The 18,324-nt window shown below is 57.7% G+C and overlaps 3 protein-coding genes across 3 annotated transcripts in view; 1 reads left to right on the top strand and 2 right to left on the bottom strand.

Annotated features, from left to right (window-relative positions):
• Positions 1 to 718: 718 nt before the first annotated feature.
• LOC104264739 (E3 ubiquitin-protein ligase TRIM39-like) lies at positions 719 to 6,165 on the bottom strand. The gene is made up of 6 exons (XM_059829112.1): positions 5,728 to 6,165; positions 4,954 to 5,049; positions 3,056 to 3,286; positions 2,896 to 2,918; positions 2,070 to 2,182; positions 719 to 1,543 (listed from the first exon to the last, which is right to left on the bottom strand). The coding sequence occupies exons 1-6, from the start codon at positions 6,163 to 6,165 to the stop codon at positions 972 to 974; spliced, it is 1,473 nt and encodes a 490-aa protein (XP_059685095.1). The 3' UTR covers positions 719 to 971.
• An 815-nt stretch (positions 6,166 to 6,980) lies between these two features.
• Positions 6,981 to 8,727, bottom strand: LOC104261462 (C-C motif chemokine 4 homolog). Its single transcript, XM_009817493.1, has 3 exons — positions 8,655 to 8,727; positions 8,260 to 8,374; positions 6,981 to 7,080 (listed from the first exon to the last, which is right to left on the bottom strand). Exons 1-3 carry the CDS (start codon positions 8,725 to 8,727, stop codon positions 6,981 to 6,983), a joined length of 288 nt encoding a protein of 95 aa, XP_009815795.1.
• An 8,896-nt stretch (positions 8,728 to 17,623) lies between these two features.
• The window catches only part of HIP1 (huntingtin interacting protein 1), a 52,577-nt gene continuing 51,876 nt past the window's right edge, over positions 17,624 to 18,324 (top strand). The window contains exon 1 of the mRNA XM_059829110.1: positions 17,624 to 17,740. Coding sequence (XP_059685093.1) covers positions 17,624 to 17,740 — 117 coding nt within the window. The remainder of the gene's footprint in view (positions 17,741 to 18,324) is intronic.

The following is an 18,324-nucleotide window of genomic DNA, read 5'->3' as shown; positions in this document are numbered from 1 at the left end:
AGGCAAGAGGCTGGGGCAGCAGTGCAGCCTGGAGGAGGAGGGATGTCCCGGGGACAGAGAGACCAAAGGTGACCTTTGGAGACATCAGCCAAGGCTGGGTTATTTTTCTTTCCCTGGGTTTTGCAGCCCCTGAAGTGCCCCCGTCCTGGGCTGTGCAACGCATAGCTTCCCATGCTTGGAGATTTCCCACCCACGGGGCTTGTGAGGGGAGGCAGAGGGGACAGACCTACCGAGCTGGAGGTGATCTCCCTTCCAGGGGACACGAGAGAGCAGCCCAGGAGCCACCAGGCAGTGCAGCACCCGCACCCATACAGGTGCCCCCTTGCCTTCACCCCAGGCCCACTCACTGCGAGGCTGAAGTGTGGCCAACTACACAGGCAGCTGCTGCTCCCAAAGCCCTGCCTGGCGGGTGCCCGGCTTGCTGCGGTGTCCCACTGATGCCACAGAGGGACCTCTCGAGGACCCTCTCTGAGCCGGAGAGGACCAGGTCCAGCAACACCCTTTGCCCTCTGAGATGTTGCCAATTAGCTAGGGCTAACGAGCAGGGACGGACGCACCACAAAACCACACTGCTAACCACACAAGGCTCCCCCAAATCAACCCTTTATTGCCTTGTTCCAGTACAATTCATACCAAAATCAGCACTACGCAGCAGGCTGGGTGCGCACCCTTCTCCAGCAGCCTGTGAGATGAGCGGCAGGGCAGCGGTGGTCTGCGGGCTCCCCTGTCCCCATTGGCAGCACAGAGGGTTATGGCACGTCCCCGCTGCAAAGCACCCTTCCCAGCACGGGCATTGCACACAGTGGGTTTCACACTTGGCGGGTCACCCCCAGCAGCCAGGAGCACGCGGGGACCCTCCCATGACGCTCACCAAGGCACACAGCTATTTCCCCGGTGCTGCCCCACTCACAGGAGGAGCTGATCAGGCTCCCGGGTCTCTGTCCACCGGTGAGAAGCCAGGGCAGCCGCTGTCACAGGATGATGCACCCGGTCCCCTGCGTGTCCCTGACCCAGGAGATCACCAAGGGCTCTGCATTTCTGCCCCCCAAAAAGGCACCCAGGAAGAAGAGAGGCCGGAGGTTCCCTGAAAACTTGTCAGTGAAGGTGTAAATGTGGGAGCGGTCGCTCACGTTGTAAAAGGAGATTTCTCCTGCCTCATAGTCCAGGAAGATCCCGATGCGCCGGGGTCTCACGCTCAGGGTCAGAGGGCAGACGGGTGAGGTGAGGGCCTCATAGTTGCCCCCGTTTTGCAGCCGCAGCACCCAGTAGCCGTTGTTTGGGGAGAAGAGGATGTTGCCTTTCCGGTTGGCAGACTCCCTGCACAGCCCCAAGCCCCACTCGGGCTTGTCTCCCACCTGCACCTCCCAGTAGCAGCGGCCCGAGAAGAAGACCTGACTCCCCAGCACCACCGGCACGGTGCCAAACCTCTTGGGGTTGTCGAAGAGGGACAGAAGCAGCTTCTTGCTCCCGCGCCGCACGCTCTTGTGGTCCTCGGACAGGGTGAGCTCAGGGTGCGCCGTCTCGGGGTCCAGAGTCACGTCCACTGGAGCGAGAGAAGGGTGGAAGGACAGACGGGGCTTCAGGGGTCTGCAGGCACGGACACGAGCGGGTGCCTGCATCCTGGATGCTAGGCTCTTCCAGATCTTCCTACCTCCCACATTTATCTGTGTGCGTTCGTGGTTTTGCACAGCTCCCAGCGCTGCCCAGCAGTGGGGAAGTGAAATACAGAAAATCATGCTAACCATAAACCACATCAAAATATTTGGCACCTGGCTGCAGAGCAGGAACAGAATGAGGGTGGCTCCACAGCCCCCGGCACAGCTTCAGAAACAGCCAACAGTGAAAGCAAGAGTTTGTGGGCAAAACGGAGCCTGAAACTCCTGAGTGACCTCCTAGGCTTCAGGGTCACCTCACAACAATCCAAGACCAGAACGAGGAAGGTCTCCCGGCCATGAAATCAGCCTAAACTCATCAGTACACAAACTGGGACCAGCTGGACAAAGCTTGTTGAAAAAACCTCCCTGTGCCCCAGGGTATGGGGGTGAGGACCGGAGAAGCAGCCCCCTTACCTTTGAACTTCTTCAGCATGTCCCTCATGCCCAGGCAGCGCTCAGGGATGCTGTAGTTTTCCTTCAGGGTCACAGACACAGCCTTGGGGGACTGGAACTTTACTGCCTCGCACCTGAAAGGAGAGCAATGCCCGTGGGCTGTACCCAGAGCCCACAGCACGGCCAGTCTCCTGCTGGGGGCGGGGGTTAATGCCTTTCTGTTGGCTGCATAGATCACAGAATCACAGAATCACAGAATCACTAAGGTTGGAAAAGACCTGTAAGACCATCAAGTCCAACCATCAACCCAACCCCGCCATGCCCACTAAACCATGTCCCGCAGTGCCACGTCCACACGTTCCTTGAACCCCTCCAGTGATGGTGATTCCACCACCTCCCTGGGCAGCCTCTGCCAGTGCTTCACCACTCTCTCAGTAAATCAGATGCATCTCCTCCCTTGAGCTCTTGAGCTGTGAAGAGCACTAGGGTTAACCGCTTGCTTATCAGTAAGCGCGATGGGACCAGAGCTAAACAATGCAGCGAGCGGCAGTGCCGGTCCCTGGGAAGGAAGGAGCAAGGCCAGCCAGGCAGCATGTCCCTTAGGAGGGGACGCGTCTCACACGCCACAAGGTCAGGCAAGACCTTGGCTCTGGGGCCCTGGAAGAAGAGGATGGAGTCTCTTCTCCAGCCCCTGCTGGTCTCAGTCCCTCCTTTGTCAGCCCCAAGGAGGACCAAACCAGCCGCTGGGCAGGGAGGACAGGGGTGGCTGGCATGGAGCAGACACAAACATCTCACTTAAAGCCTGGAGGCAGCCAGGATGGTAGTAGGAACGAGCACGGGTACCTACCTGCACAGGACGCTTTTCATGTCCTAGAAGGAGAAGAGAAAAACCATTCTGGGTGTGGGGCTCCACAGCCTCGTGCCCACCAGCCAGCCTGGCCCCAGCCACCCGCCCAGATGGCAAAGGCATCAGGGCTGAGTTAGTAGGGCTGGTGGCGTAGCCTGACCTTGAGCAGCCCATCGGCTGGCTGCTGGGTCTTCTCCTTTATCTCCAGGATCAGCTCCTCCAGCAAGGACTTCTGCTCCACCAGCCTGGCCAGGTTTTCATTGATCAGCAGCAGAATCTGCTTCTCCTCCTCCTCCAGCTTCTGGAGCAGCAGCTTCTCCTCGTCGGCCAGCAGCCGATGCAGCTTCCCGAACTCGCTCACAATCCTCTCTCGCTTTTTCTTCACCGCCTCCTTGCAATAAGAAGATACACAGGGTGAAGCGAGGCAACGTTAGCCAGGCAGCCGAGACAGGGACAGATTCTCCGGCATCCATGCCCGGCATCAGGCCCTGGGAAACCACCCCATTTTTTTGATAAGCGCATTTATTTAAGAAAACAGCCAGAGGCTAACCGCTGTGCTTTCACCTTGCCTGAGTTCCCACTCGACATCCTCAGTTTACCAGCAGTAGGACTTTGCCAGGGGCATTTCTACTCAGCTGGACCTCAGATGTCTAATGATGTCTCGGTGCAGCATGGGGGGACTGGGGGGGGCTGCTGGGCTGCAGGGAGATGCCATCAGGTGTCGGGGTAGGTTTTTGTTAGATCTGGTACAACTCATCCTTCCAGCTAGATTCAGGCTAACCCACTGCTCGGGCAGTCCGGAGGAAATGCTCCATGTCTGGAAAAACCCACAGCAATGGGAAAGAGGTGGAAGAAGCCCCAGGGCTAGGGAGGGATGGAAAGGGGTAGCCAGGGAGGAGTCCCCGGGTGTCTGAGAGCTCTCACTACAGCCAGCAACAGGCAGGGTCTGCCAGTGCTTTTGGGTTTTTAGCCTGAGCCCTAGAAATTGGCACTGCTCAAAATCTGAAGCACCAGGAAGACATGCTGCGGTTAGCTAGGACCATGAAACCTCAAAATGCAGAAGATAAACAAAAGGAAACTGAACTGCATTTATTTTTCTGTCCAAGCACATGATTTCTTGGACCTGAGTCACGAAGGCTTGATAAGCCAGGACAGTCACAGCCACTTCCCCCCCACCGCTCGCAAGGGACATATTTTCCTTTTTACTAAAAAAGTGCAACCAGCGCCAGGCCGGGAGGAAGCCGGAGGCAGCTGCGCCGGGGCCCCGGAGCCCTGACTCAGGCGGGCAGGGGGAGAGTGACACGACCCTTTCACAGCCTCCGTCCCCAGCCCCATTCCAGCCCCGAGGGGGACAGCGGGCGCACAGGGGCACCCCAAAAACCCACCACCCGCTTGGCCAGGCCGCGGCGGGCGGGCAGGGGAGCTGAGCAGATAACTAGGGGAATCCGGAGAAACCTGTTTTCCCCGCCAAAGCTGATTAATCATCAACTCTAGCTCAGGGCTGGATAACTCTCGCTCCAGCAGTTTCGTTTCCTTCTCTGCAGTTACTTTTACTTTCCAGTTTCCACCCCAGAGAGACATGAAATGCAGCTGTTCTGCTGGCATCGTATCTCCCCGGGACTGCCTGGGGTCAGGCAGAGGTGCGGTAATTCAGTTTTTCTTTTTTTTTTTAATGAAAACAATCCTGGTTCCTATTGCTGTGAAGCAGAGCTCACCGTACGGCTCACGCCTGGCTTGTAACTCAAGCACAAGTTGTAAAACAAAAGGCAAATAAAAAATATCCAGTGTCTATTTGTTTAACCAGCACACAAGCCTCCATGGTTTCGGTGGAGCTGGCGTGCTGCTCTTTGCAACGCATTTCCTTGCAAACCTTTTTGATTTTTTTATAGAGCTGCACACAGTCACTGAGCCTGGTTTCCAGCACCAGTCCTCCATACAACAGCAGGACATGGGGACATGTCCCATCTGGAGGACTACACCAAATTCACGGCCCCAGACAAGATAATAATTGCTGATATCTCTGAAGCTCATTCATTAAGAGTTAAGCCAGGCACCTGCCTTGCACTCCTGAGTTTTCATCCTTTCCGCTGATTCACGCTTCTTCACATCCTCCACTTCCTTCAAAAGATGCTCCAAGGATTTCTGGAGTTTGACCTGAAAAGAAAAGAAACAGGCTCAGCTCACGCCAGCAGCACCCGCTGAGCGCCACAGTTTGGCCGGGCCCCTCTGCCCTGGGACCGCTGGTGCCAGCGGGCAGCCAGGGGACAGTGACCCCGTGCCAGGCGGTGCCAGCCCTGGCACCAGAACCCAGCAGCTGTGCTCTTTGCTCGGCTCGCAGCGTTAACCCTCTCTGCGCTCCTTGGGTTTTCCCCATATTTTTCTCACTATTTAGGATTTGGAGAACAAAGTGACGGCTCCCTGCAATGCCAGGGCATGGGGCGGTTGGCAGTGTGCTGCCGGGATCATCGCTGGGACGTGGGGCTTGGGTACACCCCTCCACCGAGGTGAAACGTCCCCAGGGCAGGACCCCCCTTCTCTGGGGGCGGTCGCAGAGGGGCAGGGAGCCAGGCTGCCTCCATGCACCCGGACGGACAGGGGTGAGCCTCGGTGCCTCCACAATTTAGGAACCAGTGGGTCCAGCCTCATACCTGCAATGAGAGCGGCTGGGTGGGTGCCACTGTCTCTGCCACCCCTTCCTCTGCTTTCCCAGAGGTGCCGCCAGAGCTGTTGGGAGAGGGGCGGTGGGGTCCTGGCAGCCGATCCCCCCGGCACCAGCATGCCCAGGGTGCATCAAGGCAGGATGGAGACCCCCAGAGCACCAACCTCCCCTACCTTGTACACCTGCGCAGCCTCCTCGATGGGGTAGACGGTGTGCGAGCGGTGGTGCAGGGACTCCCGGCACACCACGCAGATGGCCTCCTCATCCTCCTCGCAGAAGAGCTTGAGGCGCTCGTCGTGCTGGGCGCAGAGTGGGGTCCCCGGCTCCGGCTCTGTCCCCGGGCCACCCCGCAGCCCCAGCTGCCGGATGCTCTCCACGATGTTGGCCAGCTGCCTGTTGGGTCGGAACCCACTGCGGTGGCAGGAGGCCCGGCACTGCGGGCAGGAGAAGGGCCCATCGGCCCAGAGACCCTTCTCCTGGCAGTGCTTGGCGATGCAGCCCCGGCAGAAGTTGTGCCCGCAGTCGATGCTGACGGGCTCGCTCATGTACTCCAGGCAGATGGGGCAGATGGCCTCCTCCTGCAGCCGCTCCAGGGCACCCGCCAGGGCCATGGTGGCCACCGTGGCTGGTGACCTCGCCGCGCACTTCCTTCCCCTGGCGTCAACCAGCAAAGGCAGGCTCGCAGGCAGGCAGGGTTGCCGTAGCCTCACGGCAAGGCAGCACCAGCAGCACCACGGAAGCCCGGAAGAGACACCGGACGACACGCCGGCCTCGCCGCCGTGCGGCACCGGCCGTGGGAGCCTCCGTGCAGGCTGGGGGAGGAGCGTGGTGTCGGCTGGGAGAGCTGCAGCCAGCCCTAAAGGCTGGGCCTTCCTCCGGCCCAGGCGGGTCAAAGCAAAAGAAAAACCCTGCCGGGAGAGCAGGACAAATTAGGAAGTGCCAGAAATAATCTGTGCCCGTAGATAACCCTGGGCATGGGGATGGCAGAGGAGACGGTATCGTCTCTGGTGTCTGCCGAGCTGAGCAGCCCCGCCGTGCTGGGAGGTGTGCAGCACAGAGGGGCTGGGGGGGCAGCTGGGAGCCCCACTGTGTCATCTAGTGTCAGCCTGGACCCTCTCCCAGCCGCCGCTGCCCACCACAGCCTCCGTGAAGCATCCCAAGAGTCAGTGGGAGAAGTTGCAGGTTTTGTTCCTTTTTATTATATAAAAATAACTTCGACACAATCAGTACAAATTAGAATGAAAAGTTTCACTGAAAATGCCAAATAAATTAAAAATACCTTTGCATAAACTTAAATAAAAGAGCTAAACACTGTATTAAATAGTCTGCCAAATTCACAGGCAATAAGAAAACAAGGATGTGTCTCGGAGGTGCCCATGAGAGCAGGTCCTTGCAGAGGTGATGCTTGGAGGGAGCAGGGCGTTGCTCATCCACTGCCTGCCTTGTCCTTTTGGTGATTCACGATGTCCTGGACCCACTTATCATCAGGTTTGCCACAGACCATCTTGCCTGCGACTGTGGTAAATCTGCAGAAGGAAATCCAGTTAAAGGAGGAGGAGGGGAGAGAGAGGAGAGGAGAGGAGAGGAGAGGAGAGGAGAGGAGAGGAGAGGAGAGGAGAGGAGGAGGAGAGGAGAGGAGAGGAGAGGAGAGGAGAGGAGAGGAGAGGAGAGGAGAGGAGAGGGGAGAGGAGAGGAGAGGAGAGGAGAGGAGAGGAGAGGAGAGGAGAGGAGAGGAGAGGAGAGGAGAGGAGAGGAGAGGAGAGGAGAGGAGAGAGGAGAGGAGAGGAGAGGAGAGGAGAGGAGAGGAGAGGAGAGGAGGAGGAGAGGAGAGGAGAGGAGAGGAGAGGAGAGGAGAGGAGAGGAGAGGAGAGGAGAGGAGAGGAGAGAGGAGAGGAGAGGAGAGGGGAGAGGAGAGGAGAGGAGAGGAGAGGAGAGGAGAGGAGAGGAGAGGAGAGGAGAGGAGAGGAGAGGAGAGAGGAGAGGAGAGGAGAGGAGAGGAGAGGAGAGGAGAGGAGAGGAGAGGAGAGGAGAGGAGAGGAGAGGAGAGGAGAGGAGAGGAGAGGAGAGGAGAGGAGAGAGGAGAGGAGAGGAGAGGAGAGGAGAGGGAGAGGAGAGGAGAGGAGAGGAGAGGAGAGGAGAGGAGAGGAGAGGAGAGGAGAGGAGAGGAGAGGAGAGGAGAGGAGAGGAGAGGAGAGGAGAGGAGAGGAGGAGGAGAGGAGAGGAGAGGAGAGGAGAGGAGAGGAGAGGAGAGGAGAGGAGATAGGAGAGGAGGACCACCTGCTCCTTGCCACCGGTGAACCCCACTAAACCAGACACCTCTATAGCTGCAGAGTAGCCCCAGGGAAATACAGGGTGGGGGATTGGCTTAATGTCATTACAGGTGTCCTGCTCTCTGCCACTTAAGCCACTTCACCCCCAGCATGCCTACTCCAGCCAGGACACTGTCCTGCCTGGGTCCTGCTCTCTGGGATGAGGGGGGTAACAGGCAGAAGCTCTTTTGCCTCAAATCTAACAAGGGGTTCCAGAAACTGGCTGCCTGGGATGTGGGATTGGCCTTGGAGATGATTCCAGGCTGTTCTCCTAACATGGGAGAGCCCAGCCTGGTGTTTTCCCTTGCCAGGATGGGGTGTGATGTGGGGTTTCCTGGCACTGTCACCCTTCAGTGGAGCAGGGGCCCCCAGGATTTGGGCAGGAGATCTACTCACATCACGGCTGGCTGGAAGCAGTGGCTGCCCGTGTGCTCATACATCACCACGCGGCTCAAGGGAAATGCTTTGGTGCTGTATTGGATGCAGCAGGGACCAGAAAAGTTGACAGAAGCTGGAAGAGAAGTTAAGTTTTCTGATTAAACCAGACCAGGAAAAGTGCCAGGGGGAAGAAGCAGGGTCAGAAGACCAGAAGGTCCCCGCTGGAGGAGGTGCTGCTCCCACTGTGGGCTCCCACCACAGCCATCCTTCCCTCAGGAAGCCAAAGAGTATCAAGATGTGCCTCTCCTTTCCTGCAGCAGGTGCTCAGAAGGAAAAGTTGCCAAGCATTACCAGACCTTATAGGGCAGAAAGAAAGAGGAGAGACCTCCTCGGAGAGGAGAGCTTGGACTCACCTGGAGAAGAGGAGACCTGGTAGCAGAGGACAGCCACAAAAAGTACAGCAAGGGCAGCTGTGGAGGTCTTCATGCTCCTGTTGGGTGGAGATAAATTGCAGGAGTCAGGCTAGACTGCTGCAGAGTGCCCCTTGCTGTGTCTGACATGGGATCCCTGGGTTCAGCCCGCTTTATATAGAGGGAGACAGTGAGCAAGGACGGAAACATGACGGAAACATTGCTACATGACATGACACAGTGGAAGAAGTGCTGTGTCAAGTGTGCCGCGCAGTCCCACAGAGGGAAGTGCCCGAGACCCAAGGAGACAAGCGCCCTGTCGTTGCATATTTTAGAATGATATGATACTGTGAAATGATAGAGAACAGGATATGACTTCTCTTTTCCTTTTCCCTGACCAAAGGGCTCTGTAGAGAACCTAGACTGGAGCAGGGAGAGTCCGTGAGTCAGGCAGCCCTCCCCGGCTGCCTGCTCAGCAGGTCGGCAAGGCACACAGTGTCCATGCCCTGCTCCACTTGCAGCACTGCCCCAAGGAGATAGGGGCTTTCTCCATGGGACCCAGAAGGCCATCGTATGTAAGCATGCAGAGTAGAGGGTAGAGCGTGGTGCCACCCCAGCTCTCAGCTCCTCTTCTGCCCTTGACCACCACTTGCAGTAAGTCATTAGGAAACTGGTTCTGCTGCTGCGTTGCAGTTTCACAAATACCAGTGACAGCTAAAATAGCACTATTTGGACATGGACATGAGAATTGGCCATTAATGTTTACAAAGAGCTTTAGAAGCTCATGACCGTGTTGGCACAGCAGAGTTGGCTTAGATGATGATTTGGTTCCAGCAGTGTAGAATCGACACCCTCCTGACATTCCTTTGTCATTATCCCAGCAGCCACAAACACATACAGAAGAGATTTGCTCCCGTCCATCCCCACAGCCAGTTCAGCCATGCTGAACCTCCAGCCTAGCCATAAGTGACTCCCCTCACCCTGCACCCACGCTTCCCCCACCTCCGGGAGCTCTTGGCACCTTTTTTCCCCAGTTTCTGCTCAGGGATGCTGGGGAAGGTGTAGGTGAAGCTGGGCTCCTGGGCAAGGAGCAGGGAGTATGGGCAGAACCTCCCTGGACTGTGCAGGCCCCTTGCACAGCCCTGTCCCCATGGGGCTGGCCAGGCACAAGTGATGGACATGCCGCCTGAGACAAGAGATGCGACAGCTTGACATGCCCAAGATAACAGACCAAGACTGACACCCCTGCCTGAGGCAACAGACGGCAGATTGAGGCTGGGGGTGCTAGAAACAGGCTTAGAGACGGATCTGACTGAGTGGCAGACTGGGAAACCACATGGAGAGATGAGATTGAGATCAGATTGAGATGAGATGAAACGAGATGATCATGATGCACTGATGACCTGCTAACCTAGGTGCCACCAAGGTCTACCACTCTGGTAGCCTTGCTCCTGCCATTTCTATCAGTGCTTTCAGACCCAACATTTGTACATGTTTCCTGTTCTGACCAATCTTAATGTTCCTGTTACACGTCTCCACACAGGGACCAGAATAAAACTGAGAGGAGGAGAACAGGCTGGGGAATGAGCTGGAGACATCCTTGCTGATGCAGCTCACACCAACACAGCCCAGCTTGGAGCTGCTTTTAGCTGAATGTTCTGGATGTTCCTGCAATATTCAAATATGGGTTTGATGGAAATGTCAAGATTCATTCTGAAAAAACAATGTTTTCTATCAGGAATATAAATGTGCCTAGACATTTTCAACAAATTCTCTCTCCTTTCAGATATGCCGGGCTGTGTTTCCTGCTTCCATTCATCGTAAAAGGAATTCTTGGAGGTTTTGACACCTCTGTTATTCCCCCTATTCACTGTTTTCCTCAACTCTGTTGCTTCCTTGAAGGAAGATTTTGTATTTCAGTCTTGGCTGCTCCTTCCTGCCAAGACAAATAATGCAAATCTCTAAATATTTTGATTTCTAAAACCTCCTCCATATCATACATCCTAAATAGTAGCTATTTATGGAGTCTGTAAAACCTCTGCCTTATGCTGTGTTTCAGCTTTCGATAGAAACCACACATGGTATCTTTGGATCCATCACCAGAACAGATTTGGGATGCGGGAGGAAGTCTTTTCTTAGCCCTGAAGGCAGTCTGCTCCACCACACTGACTTTTAGGTTGGAGTCATGTCTGGGGGATCACATTATCACAGTGCTCCTGGGAGCTGCCAGATCACTAATGTGGGAAACTGTGGCTTTATCTGGGAGCAAATCAGCTGGAAACAGAAAGAGAATGACTGGGGGAAGTCAGCAATCGCAGGGTAGTGTGGCTCCAAGAAAGACAAGCAAGATCTCAAATGAGAAGAGGTATTTTCCAGAGGGATCGAGACTTCCCAGCACGGGAATTGAAGTCTGAAAAATTATGAGTGGCCTAGAAAGAGGGACAAACAGCGATTATTCACTGCCTCTCCCAGAGCAAGAACTGTGGACCATCAAATGAAGCTGGCAAGAGCCAGGCTCAATGAACAGAAGGAAGCAGCTCTTCATACAAGAAGCTCCTTGCCAAGGGACATGGTGATCGCAAGGAAATTTCCATGTGTCTGAGTCAGGCCTTGCATCTCAAAGCAATAAGCTCAAGAAGATTTGTAAAATGAGAATGGTTGGAGGCTGGGAGTGCACTCGAGGGAAGCAGCACAAATATTTGCCTTTCTCTTCAAGGGGTCTGCTGTGGCCACATCTGGAGATACTAAGGCTGGGCTAGATGGACCCTTAGTCTACATCCTCTGGGATTCTTCATATGTGATTCACCAGGACAACTGGTCCTACAGGACTGCAAGGTCTATAGAGTAGCTTGTGAAATCGCATTGAAATCCCTGGACTTAAATTTATATATCAGGATATGCCTCCAGATTAATATTTTTGGTAAATGTCAGCAGAAAGACACCAACAGTTTCTAAGCACACAGCAAGGCAGAAATATATTGCTGCAGTTTGTGCAATTTTCCAAGACAAATTTGGGGCACCTAGAAAAGCCTCTCTTTTGGACCAAGAGCCTGAAGAGTGGGAGGTGGCCGGCTGTCATGGCAGGAGGTGGCCGGCTGTCATTTCAGGATGTGGCCCTCGCAGAAATTTGGTAGTACTTTCAAGGACAGACACAGGCTGCCTTTGCCAAATTACAGCCACGCATATCTACCTTTGTTTGCCTGAAGATGCCCTCAGCACCAAGCACCAACCTGCCTGGAGCTGAGCAGGGTTTGCCCAGCAGCTATAGCCTTGCCTGACTGTTTTAGCTATGGCAGCTGACGTTCAAAGAAACTAAGAGAAAAACATTTGGGTGTTAGCTTTGAGACACCCAGGACCTGACATTTCTGACCACTTGGCATTTTGTGGTACTTTGTACTTGCAAAGTCTGCCTCCTGTTGTCTTCAGCTGGAGGTACGTGTGACATCTGCAAGTCAGACCGTAGGATTTCAGGGATCTAGAAAACAAGACAATGCTCCTCAAACGCACTAGTGAATGTTGGGTTATGCCCATATCATAAAGGGAAGACGGGGATAGACTGGCTCCCCAGATCTACAGCCCATGCCTTCCTGCAGCCCCTGCCTCATTCACCACCCATGCTCTTCCGCAGCAAGCACAGGGGTCCTACACACAACCCTGCACACCCCAAGTCATACACAGAAAACCTTTTCTCAGTGATCACGTTCTGGCAGCCAAAGGCTGTCTCATAACACAGAAGCAAAGCAAGCTTGCCCTATCTTGGGAGCGACCAGCCTTTCCCACCACCTGCCCCTGGCACAAGCAGCCAGCACGAGGTGGTCACCCCCAGGGTTGCGTGTTAGGCTCAGTGCAATGCTCCAGCTGGACCTGCTGCCCATGCAATGGGGACGTTCTCCAGCAGATGGCAAACACTTCCCACCTCCAGGTCCTGCTCCAGAGCAAGTTTCTCACCTAGGCAGCTACACCTGCAGAACGGCAGCCCAAGGTTCGGTTTGGGTCCTTTGCTGTAGATCCAGCTGGAAACCATGCTCAGCTTTGCTTTTGAATTCTTGGACAAGCAGAGGCAGTTGCTGAGGCCTCAGTGCAGAGAACACACCTGGTGATGTTCTGGGGTTACCTCCCTCCTTGTAAAAGCTGGGCAAGCAGGAGACCTCGCCCAGGACAGAGGTAAGGGCCCCACAGACCCTCACGCTCCTTAGCTAAACAGTCCTCTCCAAGACCTTCTCCGTGTCCCCTTTCAAGCGGCTGCTCTGCCTCAGCCGCTCTCCTGGGTGGGAGCTGGCCTCCTGCACCAGGACTGTGCCTTCCCTTTGCCGCTCGCTGCCCCACGTAGCAGCCCAGGGACTCTTTGACAGCACAAGCAGACAAGGACTCAGCAGCAGCATCTGGTTTGCCCAAAGCATTCAACAAATGGGATCAAAAGATGAAAACACACACACACAGAGGCTCCTCCTGGTGCAGTGCTGTCCCAAGTGCTCTTTGCTCTACCAGGGACCCTCGTGCTGGATCTGGACCACCACCCTACACCCGAGACCCTGCCTTCTCCCTGCACTGGGTGGGCACTTTGGCTCATAAGATGTTTTTGTCCCAGGGTCCGAGCAAATACTGCTGTCACCAGGGCAGGGTTGTATTTGCGGCTGCAGGATTGCATTTGTGGAAGGGTTGTCACGGCCACTGCCCTCCCACTGTCTGGCTTTCCAGAAGTGCCCTCCAGGGACAGCTCGTCTGCTCGGGTGGGCTCAGAAGATTGTGCTTTGAGGCATCTAAAGGGGTGACTGATGGGGGTCCATTTGGGAGCTCACCTCTGGCGGGGAAAAGAGAGCAGGATCTTTGCACAGAGCCCTGTGCCCGCCTGCTCCGGCACAGCCAGCTGGATAACAGAGGAAGGACTGTGGCACTCTCTGTGCCTCTATTTTCTTGCTGAAACAAGGGGGGGTCTGTGCTCTCCCTGAGCCTGGGCCAGGCCATGGGAAGGCGAGGAGTGTTGCAGAAGCACCCTGGGACTCTCCCGACTCTGGCTGGGGAGGGGGGTTGGAAAGGGAGCCTCTAGCTGTCAGCTCCTGGGAAAAGAGCAGCCCTCAGCCCCGGTCAGAGCCCACAGCCCCCGCAGTCCCTTCTGGCCCCTCTCCTGCCACTTCTTCCCCTTTGCTGGCAGGTCCTTTGGGTTGAGACCAAGCTGAGAAGCAATGTCCTGGTGGAGAGGGAGCAGCCCCCTTTAGGGCTGTTATCGGTGAGAGCCTCGGAGCATATGAGCAGCAAGGGGAGGCTGCCCTATGGAGCCCTGCAACGGGCGGAAGGACCAGCTCTGGTACCCCCTGCCCAGTCTGAGCCAGCGTTTGATGGGTGTCACACGCTGCTGAGCACCAGGCTGCCCAAAGGGAAGAAAAGAGGGGACACATCATCCTCTCCGTGTCCCAACAGACACTAGACCCGTGGTCTCCATCCTGCAGAAGATACTCCGGTGCAGACAACCCAGGTTGCTACTGAAAGCAAGGAAGGTGACCATGCTCCACAGGCCAAGCCCAAGGTCTCCTGTCCCAGAAATGTGAAACCAGCTGCACTGGGATGGGTGGCACTGGGGAAGCCAGTTTCTGTCCCTGCACAGGCCAGACACCCCCATGACAGGCTCTCCTATCACTCTTTGCCTCCAGGCTGCAGTCAAGCCTCTTGAACAGGAGCAAGAGGAGCACAGAGCAACCAAGCAGATGAAACCCAGCCATGGCTTCCAAAAAGGACCTGCTGGGTGAGAGGAGTGGTGCCCAACCCACCTTTCATCTGCCCTGCACACTATCCTTTCTCCATCATCTCCCCATGGAACCTGAGGCAGAAGAACAGATCCCACACAGGAACAGCCCTGTGCCTTCCCCACCTCCAGAGCAACTCTCAACCTGTCTAAAAGCAAGGCACCATCTCCCACCGGAAAGCAGCCCCCCAAATGCCTGCAGAGCAGCCTGAAAACAAAGCACATGGTCCCACCAGAAGGGAGCCTCCCAAACCCCTGCAGAGCGGCCAACCCTGGGCCAGAGCCCCAAAGCACAATCCAGCAGAGTCACTCCCTGGATTGGGCCAGTGGTGTTCTGACCAGCTGCCCATCAGCTGGATCCTGGCTCCACCCTGTCAGAGCTCCTGTCTTGGAGGAAGCAGGAGCAGCCGGTAGAAACAGCCCATTTTGGCCTGCATCCAGCCAGCTTCCTCTGCTCCTGCCCAGGCAGAAGTCTCCCAGTTTACCAGCCTGGGTCCCAAAATGGGCACTCAGCCCTGGCCATGGAAGAAGAGGATGTGACTCTGCTTTTCAGTAAGAGGGAGCAGGTAACACAAGCCTCGTGGTCCCTCACTTTGGGGTTGAGGTCCAGCCCTCCCAGCTCCAGGCCTGCATGCTGGAGAGGTCATGCAGGAATGGGATGCTTTTAGCCAGGCGGAGGGGTGGGAGAGGTAGGCAGATCACAAGGTCCTTGCTGTCCTTTGTCGAATGCCCTCCTCTGTTCTTTCTTTCCTTCATCTCTATTCGGCAATGACTTCATTTCTTCAATTATTAATCACCTCGCTGCAATAGTGGCTGAATTAAACCCATTAAACCTCCTCTGGGACCACTCCCAAGGAAGGAGGCAGGTTTCCAGAGAGTACATTAGCGAGAAGGCAGACAGGGAGTCAAGACAAGCTGGGGTGGGAGGAGATGGCCTTCCTTCACAGTGTGGGCCATTTCCCATCAGCTGTGAATCTGATATCCGAGGCACAGAGACGGGTAAGACCTATCATGCAAACAGCCTGTTCACACATCCCACTGGGCAGCTACAGGAGAGTGCTTGTGTGGCAATTATTTCAGCTGAAAATTAAGCCACAAAAGTGAGTTATGCAGGGAGAATTGCTTGCACAAGAGCTCCTGACAACCCACATCCTAACCAGTTGTTCCCAGATTGCTCCATCACCCCTGGCAGCAGCAGACAGGATGGGTTTGCAGAGCTACTCCCCACCTGAAGCAGAGACACTGATTTTGTGAGACCTGCTTTTAAGGATTCAGGAACCCAGCTGGCATGACCCGGCACAGCCCCCTTTGCCATCCTTGGCTATTAACAGGGAGCAGCCTTAGAGAGTTTCAGTCTCTTTGCAAGAATGCTGATTTGTCCGAATTTTACAGAAACGTTCAAGTTCTAGCAAAAGTCCCAGTGGGAAATTCATCTCCAGAATGGGATGGGATTCCTGGTCAAAACCACAGGAGCCAGCCACAGTCTGGCAATTCGCCGGGTTGAGAGAGGGCAAAGATCAGGCCCCAGCACATCTCTGATGAGTGAAGGGACCAGAGACATGAGCCTGGATCAAGTTATGCAAAAGAGCATCTCAGCCATCAATCTGCCAGCTGTTCAGGGGAAGCGAAAACCTTCTCCTGCTTCTATTTCCTTGTTTTTCAGACATCTGTAACCATTTTTTGCCGTTCTGCCAATGCTACCAGAGAAATGACCTATCCTCCTTGCTCTACGCTGCGAGTTGTGCCCGCGGCTGCCTCCTGCCCGAGCACACAGCTCTCCAGAGCTCCCCATCCACAGCTTGTATGACACAAAAGGCAAAGGCCCACACAACCCTCCTGCAGGCTGCAGCTGCCCTCTCCCCGCTGACGCCCCAGGGATGCCTTCTCCCGACCTCCCCCCCGGCCCCAAGCAGGACTGTGAAGCCCTGAATCCATCCGGATTCTGAGCGAAGCCTGATAAATGCTGCTCAGTGGGATACAGGGAGTGCAGCTCAGCCCAGGCAGCACGCAGTGCCCAGGGGGGGCTGACCCCGGGGGTGACCTGAGCCTCTGACGGACAGGAGGGGAAGGAGACAATGCGCAGGAGACCCACATGCCCAGGGCTCCCCATAACCACCCCCAGGGAGCCGGCAGGGCCGCATGCCTCCATGCTCCCCCGTGGCCTGTTTATATTTTGGGCCAAGCTGCGGGGGAGAGCAGATGCCACATCCCGCTGTGGGGCTGGGCCAGGCCGGGAGCCCGGGGCAGGGCCTCAGCGCAGCAGGAGCCGTGTGGGCCGCACGCCTGGGCCTGTGGGACCCCCCGGGCCTGCGGGACCCCCCCGGGCCTGTGGGGACCCCCCGGGCCTGTGTGAGCCCCCGGGCCTGCGTGAGCCCCCGGGCCTGCGGTACCCCGGGCCTGTGGGACCCCCCGGGCCTGTGTGAGCCCCCGGGCCTGCGGGACCCCCCGGGCCTGTGGGACCCCCCGGGCCTGCGGGACCCCCGGGCCTGTGTGAGCCCCCGGGCCTGTGTGAGCCCCCGGGCCTGCGGGACCCCCGGGCCTGCCCACCCAGGCCGGCTCCGGCCGCAGCTCAGAGCCCTTCGGCACCGGGTCCCCCGAGCCCAGCGGGGCTTGCTTAGCCCCGGTGGGTCGGGCACTGCAGAGCCCTTCCCGGCCGGGGCCCGGGCCCGAGCGGCCTCGCAGTCAGCCCGAGCCCCCGCTGCGGCCCCGGCCCCCACCGGCCCTGCCCATCCCCGCCAGGGGGCGTCACGGCCTGCACGGGCGGGGCGCGGGGAGGGGCAGCGAGGTGTGAGCGGCAGGCACGGAGGCCAATCATCACAGCGCGATGGCACGGAGGCGTGACCACAGGGCTGAGGTGGGCGGTGCTAAGAGGTCGGTCCCTGAAGGCGGGACAGAGGGCGGGACTCTCGCGGAGGGGAGGGAGCTGGCATTGAGTGGCGTCCGCCCGGACCAGTGAGCTTGGTGGTGGTTACGTGAGCTGGCCGCCTGAGCCGGCTCGGGGCCGGCCTTCCCGGGGCTCTTCCCGAGTGGCAGTGAGAGCGGCCAATGAGAGCGAAGGGGCGGGACGGGGGCGGATCCGCTGGGGTGGAGGCGGTGCCGGCGGGGCGTGCCCACGCGTGAGTGGCAGGTAGGCGGGCCAATGGCGCGGGGTCCGGCCAGCGGCGGCGCCGAGCGGAGCGGTAGCGAGGGCGCGGCGCGGCGGGGCCGGAGCGGCGGCGGGCGCGGCGGGGCCATGGACCGCGTGAGCAGCTCCATGAAGCAGGTGTCCAACCCGCTGCCCAAGGTGCTGAGCCGGCGGGCGGGCGGCGGCGGCCTGGAGGCGGAGCGGGAGAGCTTCGAGCGTGCCCAGGTACGGGGCGGCGCCGCGGGGCGGGGCCGGACCGGTGGGTGATGCCGGCCGGGGGGGGGTGCCGCCCCAAGGGGCGGGGCCGGCCCGGGGGGGCGGGGCCGGCCAGGTAGCTGGAGTGGGTTCAACCGGGCAGGGTTGGCCCGCGTGGGCGGGGCCGTTACAGGTGGGCGGGGCTTACCCGAGTGGGCGGTGCCAGCCCAGGTGAGCTGCAGAAGGGCGGGGCTGTCCCGGGTGGGCGGGGCTAGCTCGGGTTGGCCAGTAGGCTGGCGTTGCCACAACTGGGCGGCGCTTGGGTGGGTGGGTGGAGCTTTGCTGGGTGGGCGGAGCTGGCCTGAGTGGGCGGGGCCGGCCCAGGTGAGCTGAGATGGCTCCAGTGGGCGGGGCTGCTCCAGGTAGGTGGAGATTGCTTGAGTGGGTGGGGCTGGGCTGGCTCCACCCACCCGGGACAGCCCCGCCCAGGAGGGCAGGGGGTTGCCATGGAGGGCAGGGATGGGGTTGCCATGGAGGGCAGGGATGGGGTCGCCCTGGGCTCCCCCTGGGGCCGCCCTGGGCCCCCCGGGCTGTGGCTGAGCCTTTCCCCGGCG

Source organism: Gavia stellata, chromosome 25, assembly GCF_030936135.1.
Source record: "Gavia stellata isolate bGavSte3 chromosome 25, bGavSte3.hap2, whole genome shotgun sequence".
Classification (NCBI taxonomy): Eukaryota; Metazoa; Chordata; class Aves; order Gaviiformes; family Gaviidae; genus Gavia; species Gavia stellata.
This window is presented reverse-complemented; position numbering and strand designations above follow the sequence as displayed.

Excerpts from the sequence above, each read along its gene's own strand:
- LOC104264739 (XM_059829112.1), bottom strand. The coding sequence starts at position 6,165 with ATGGCCCTGGCGGGTGCCCTGGAGCGGCTGCAGGAGGAGGCCATCTGC. Across the intron at positions 2,183-2,895 it reads ATGAAAAGCGTCCTGTGCAG|GTGCGAGGCAGTAAAGTTCC; the intron begins GTAGGTACCCGT and ends CTCTCCTTTCAG. Across the intron at positions 1,544-2,069 it reads CATGCTGAAGAAGTTCAAAG|TGGACGTGACTCTGGACCCC; the intron begins GTAAGGGGGCTG and ends CTCTCGCTCCAG.
- LOC104261462 (XM_009817493.1), bottom strand. The coding sequence starts at position 8,727 with ATGAAGACCTCCACAGCTGCCCTTGCTGTACTTTTTGTGGCTGTCCTC. Across the intron at positions 8,375-8,654 it reads CCAGGTCTCCTCTTCTCCAG|CTTCTGTCAACTTTTCTGGT; the intron begins GTGAGTCCAAGC and ends CTTCTCTTCCAG. Across the intron at positions 7,081-8,259 it reads TGCTTCCAGCCAGCCGTGAT|ATTTACCACAGTCGCAGGCA; the intron begins GTGAGTAGATCT and ends TTCCTTCTGCAG.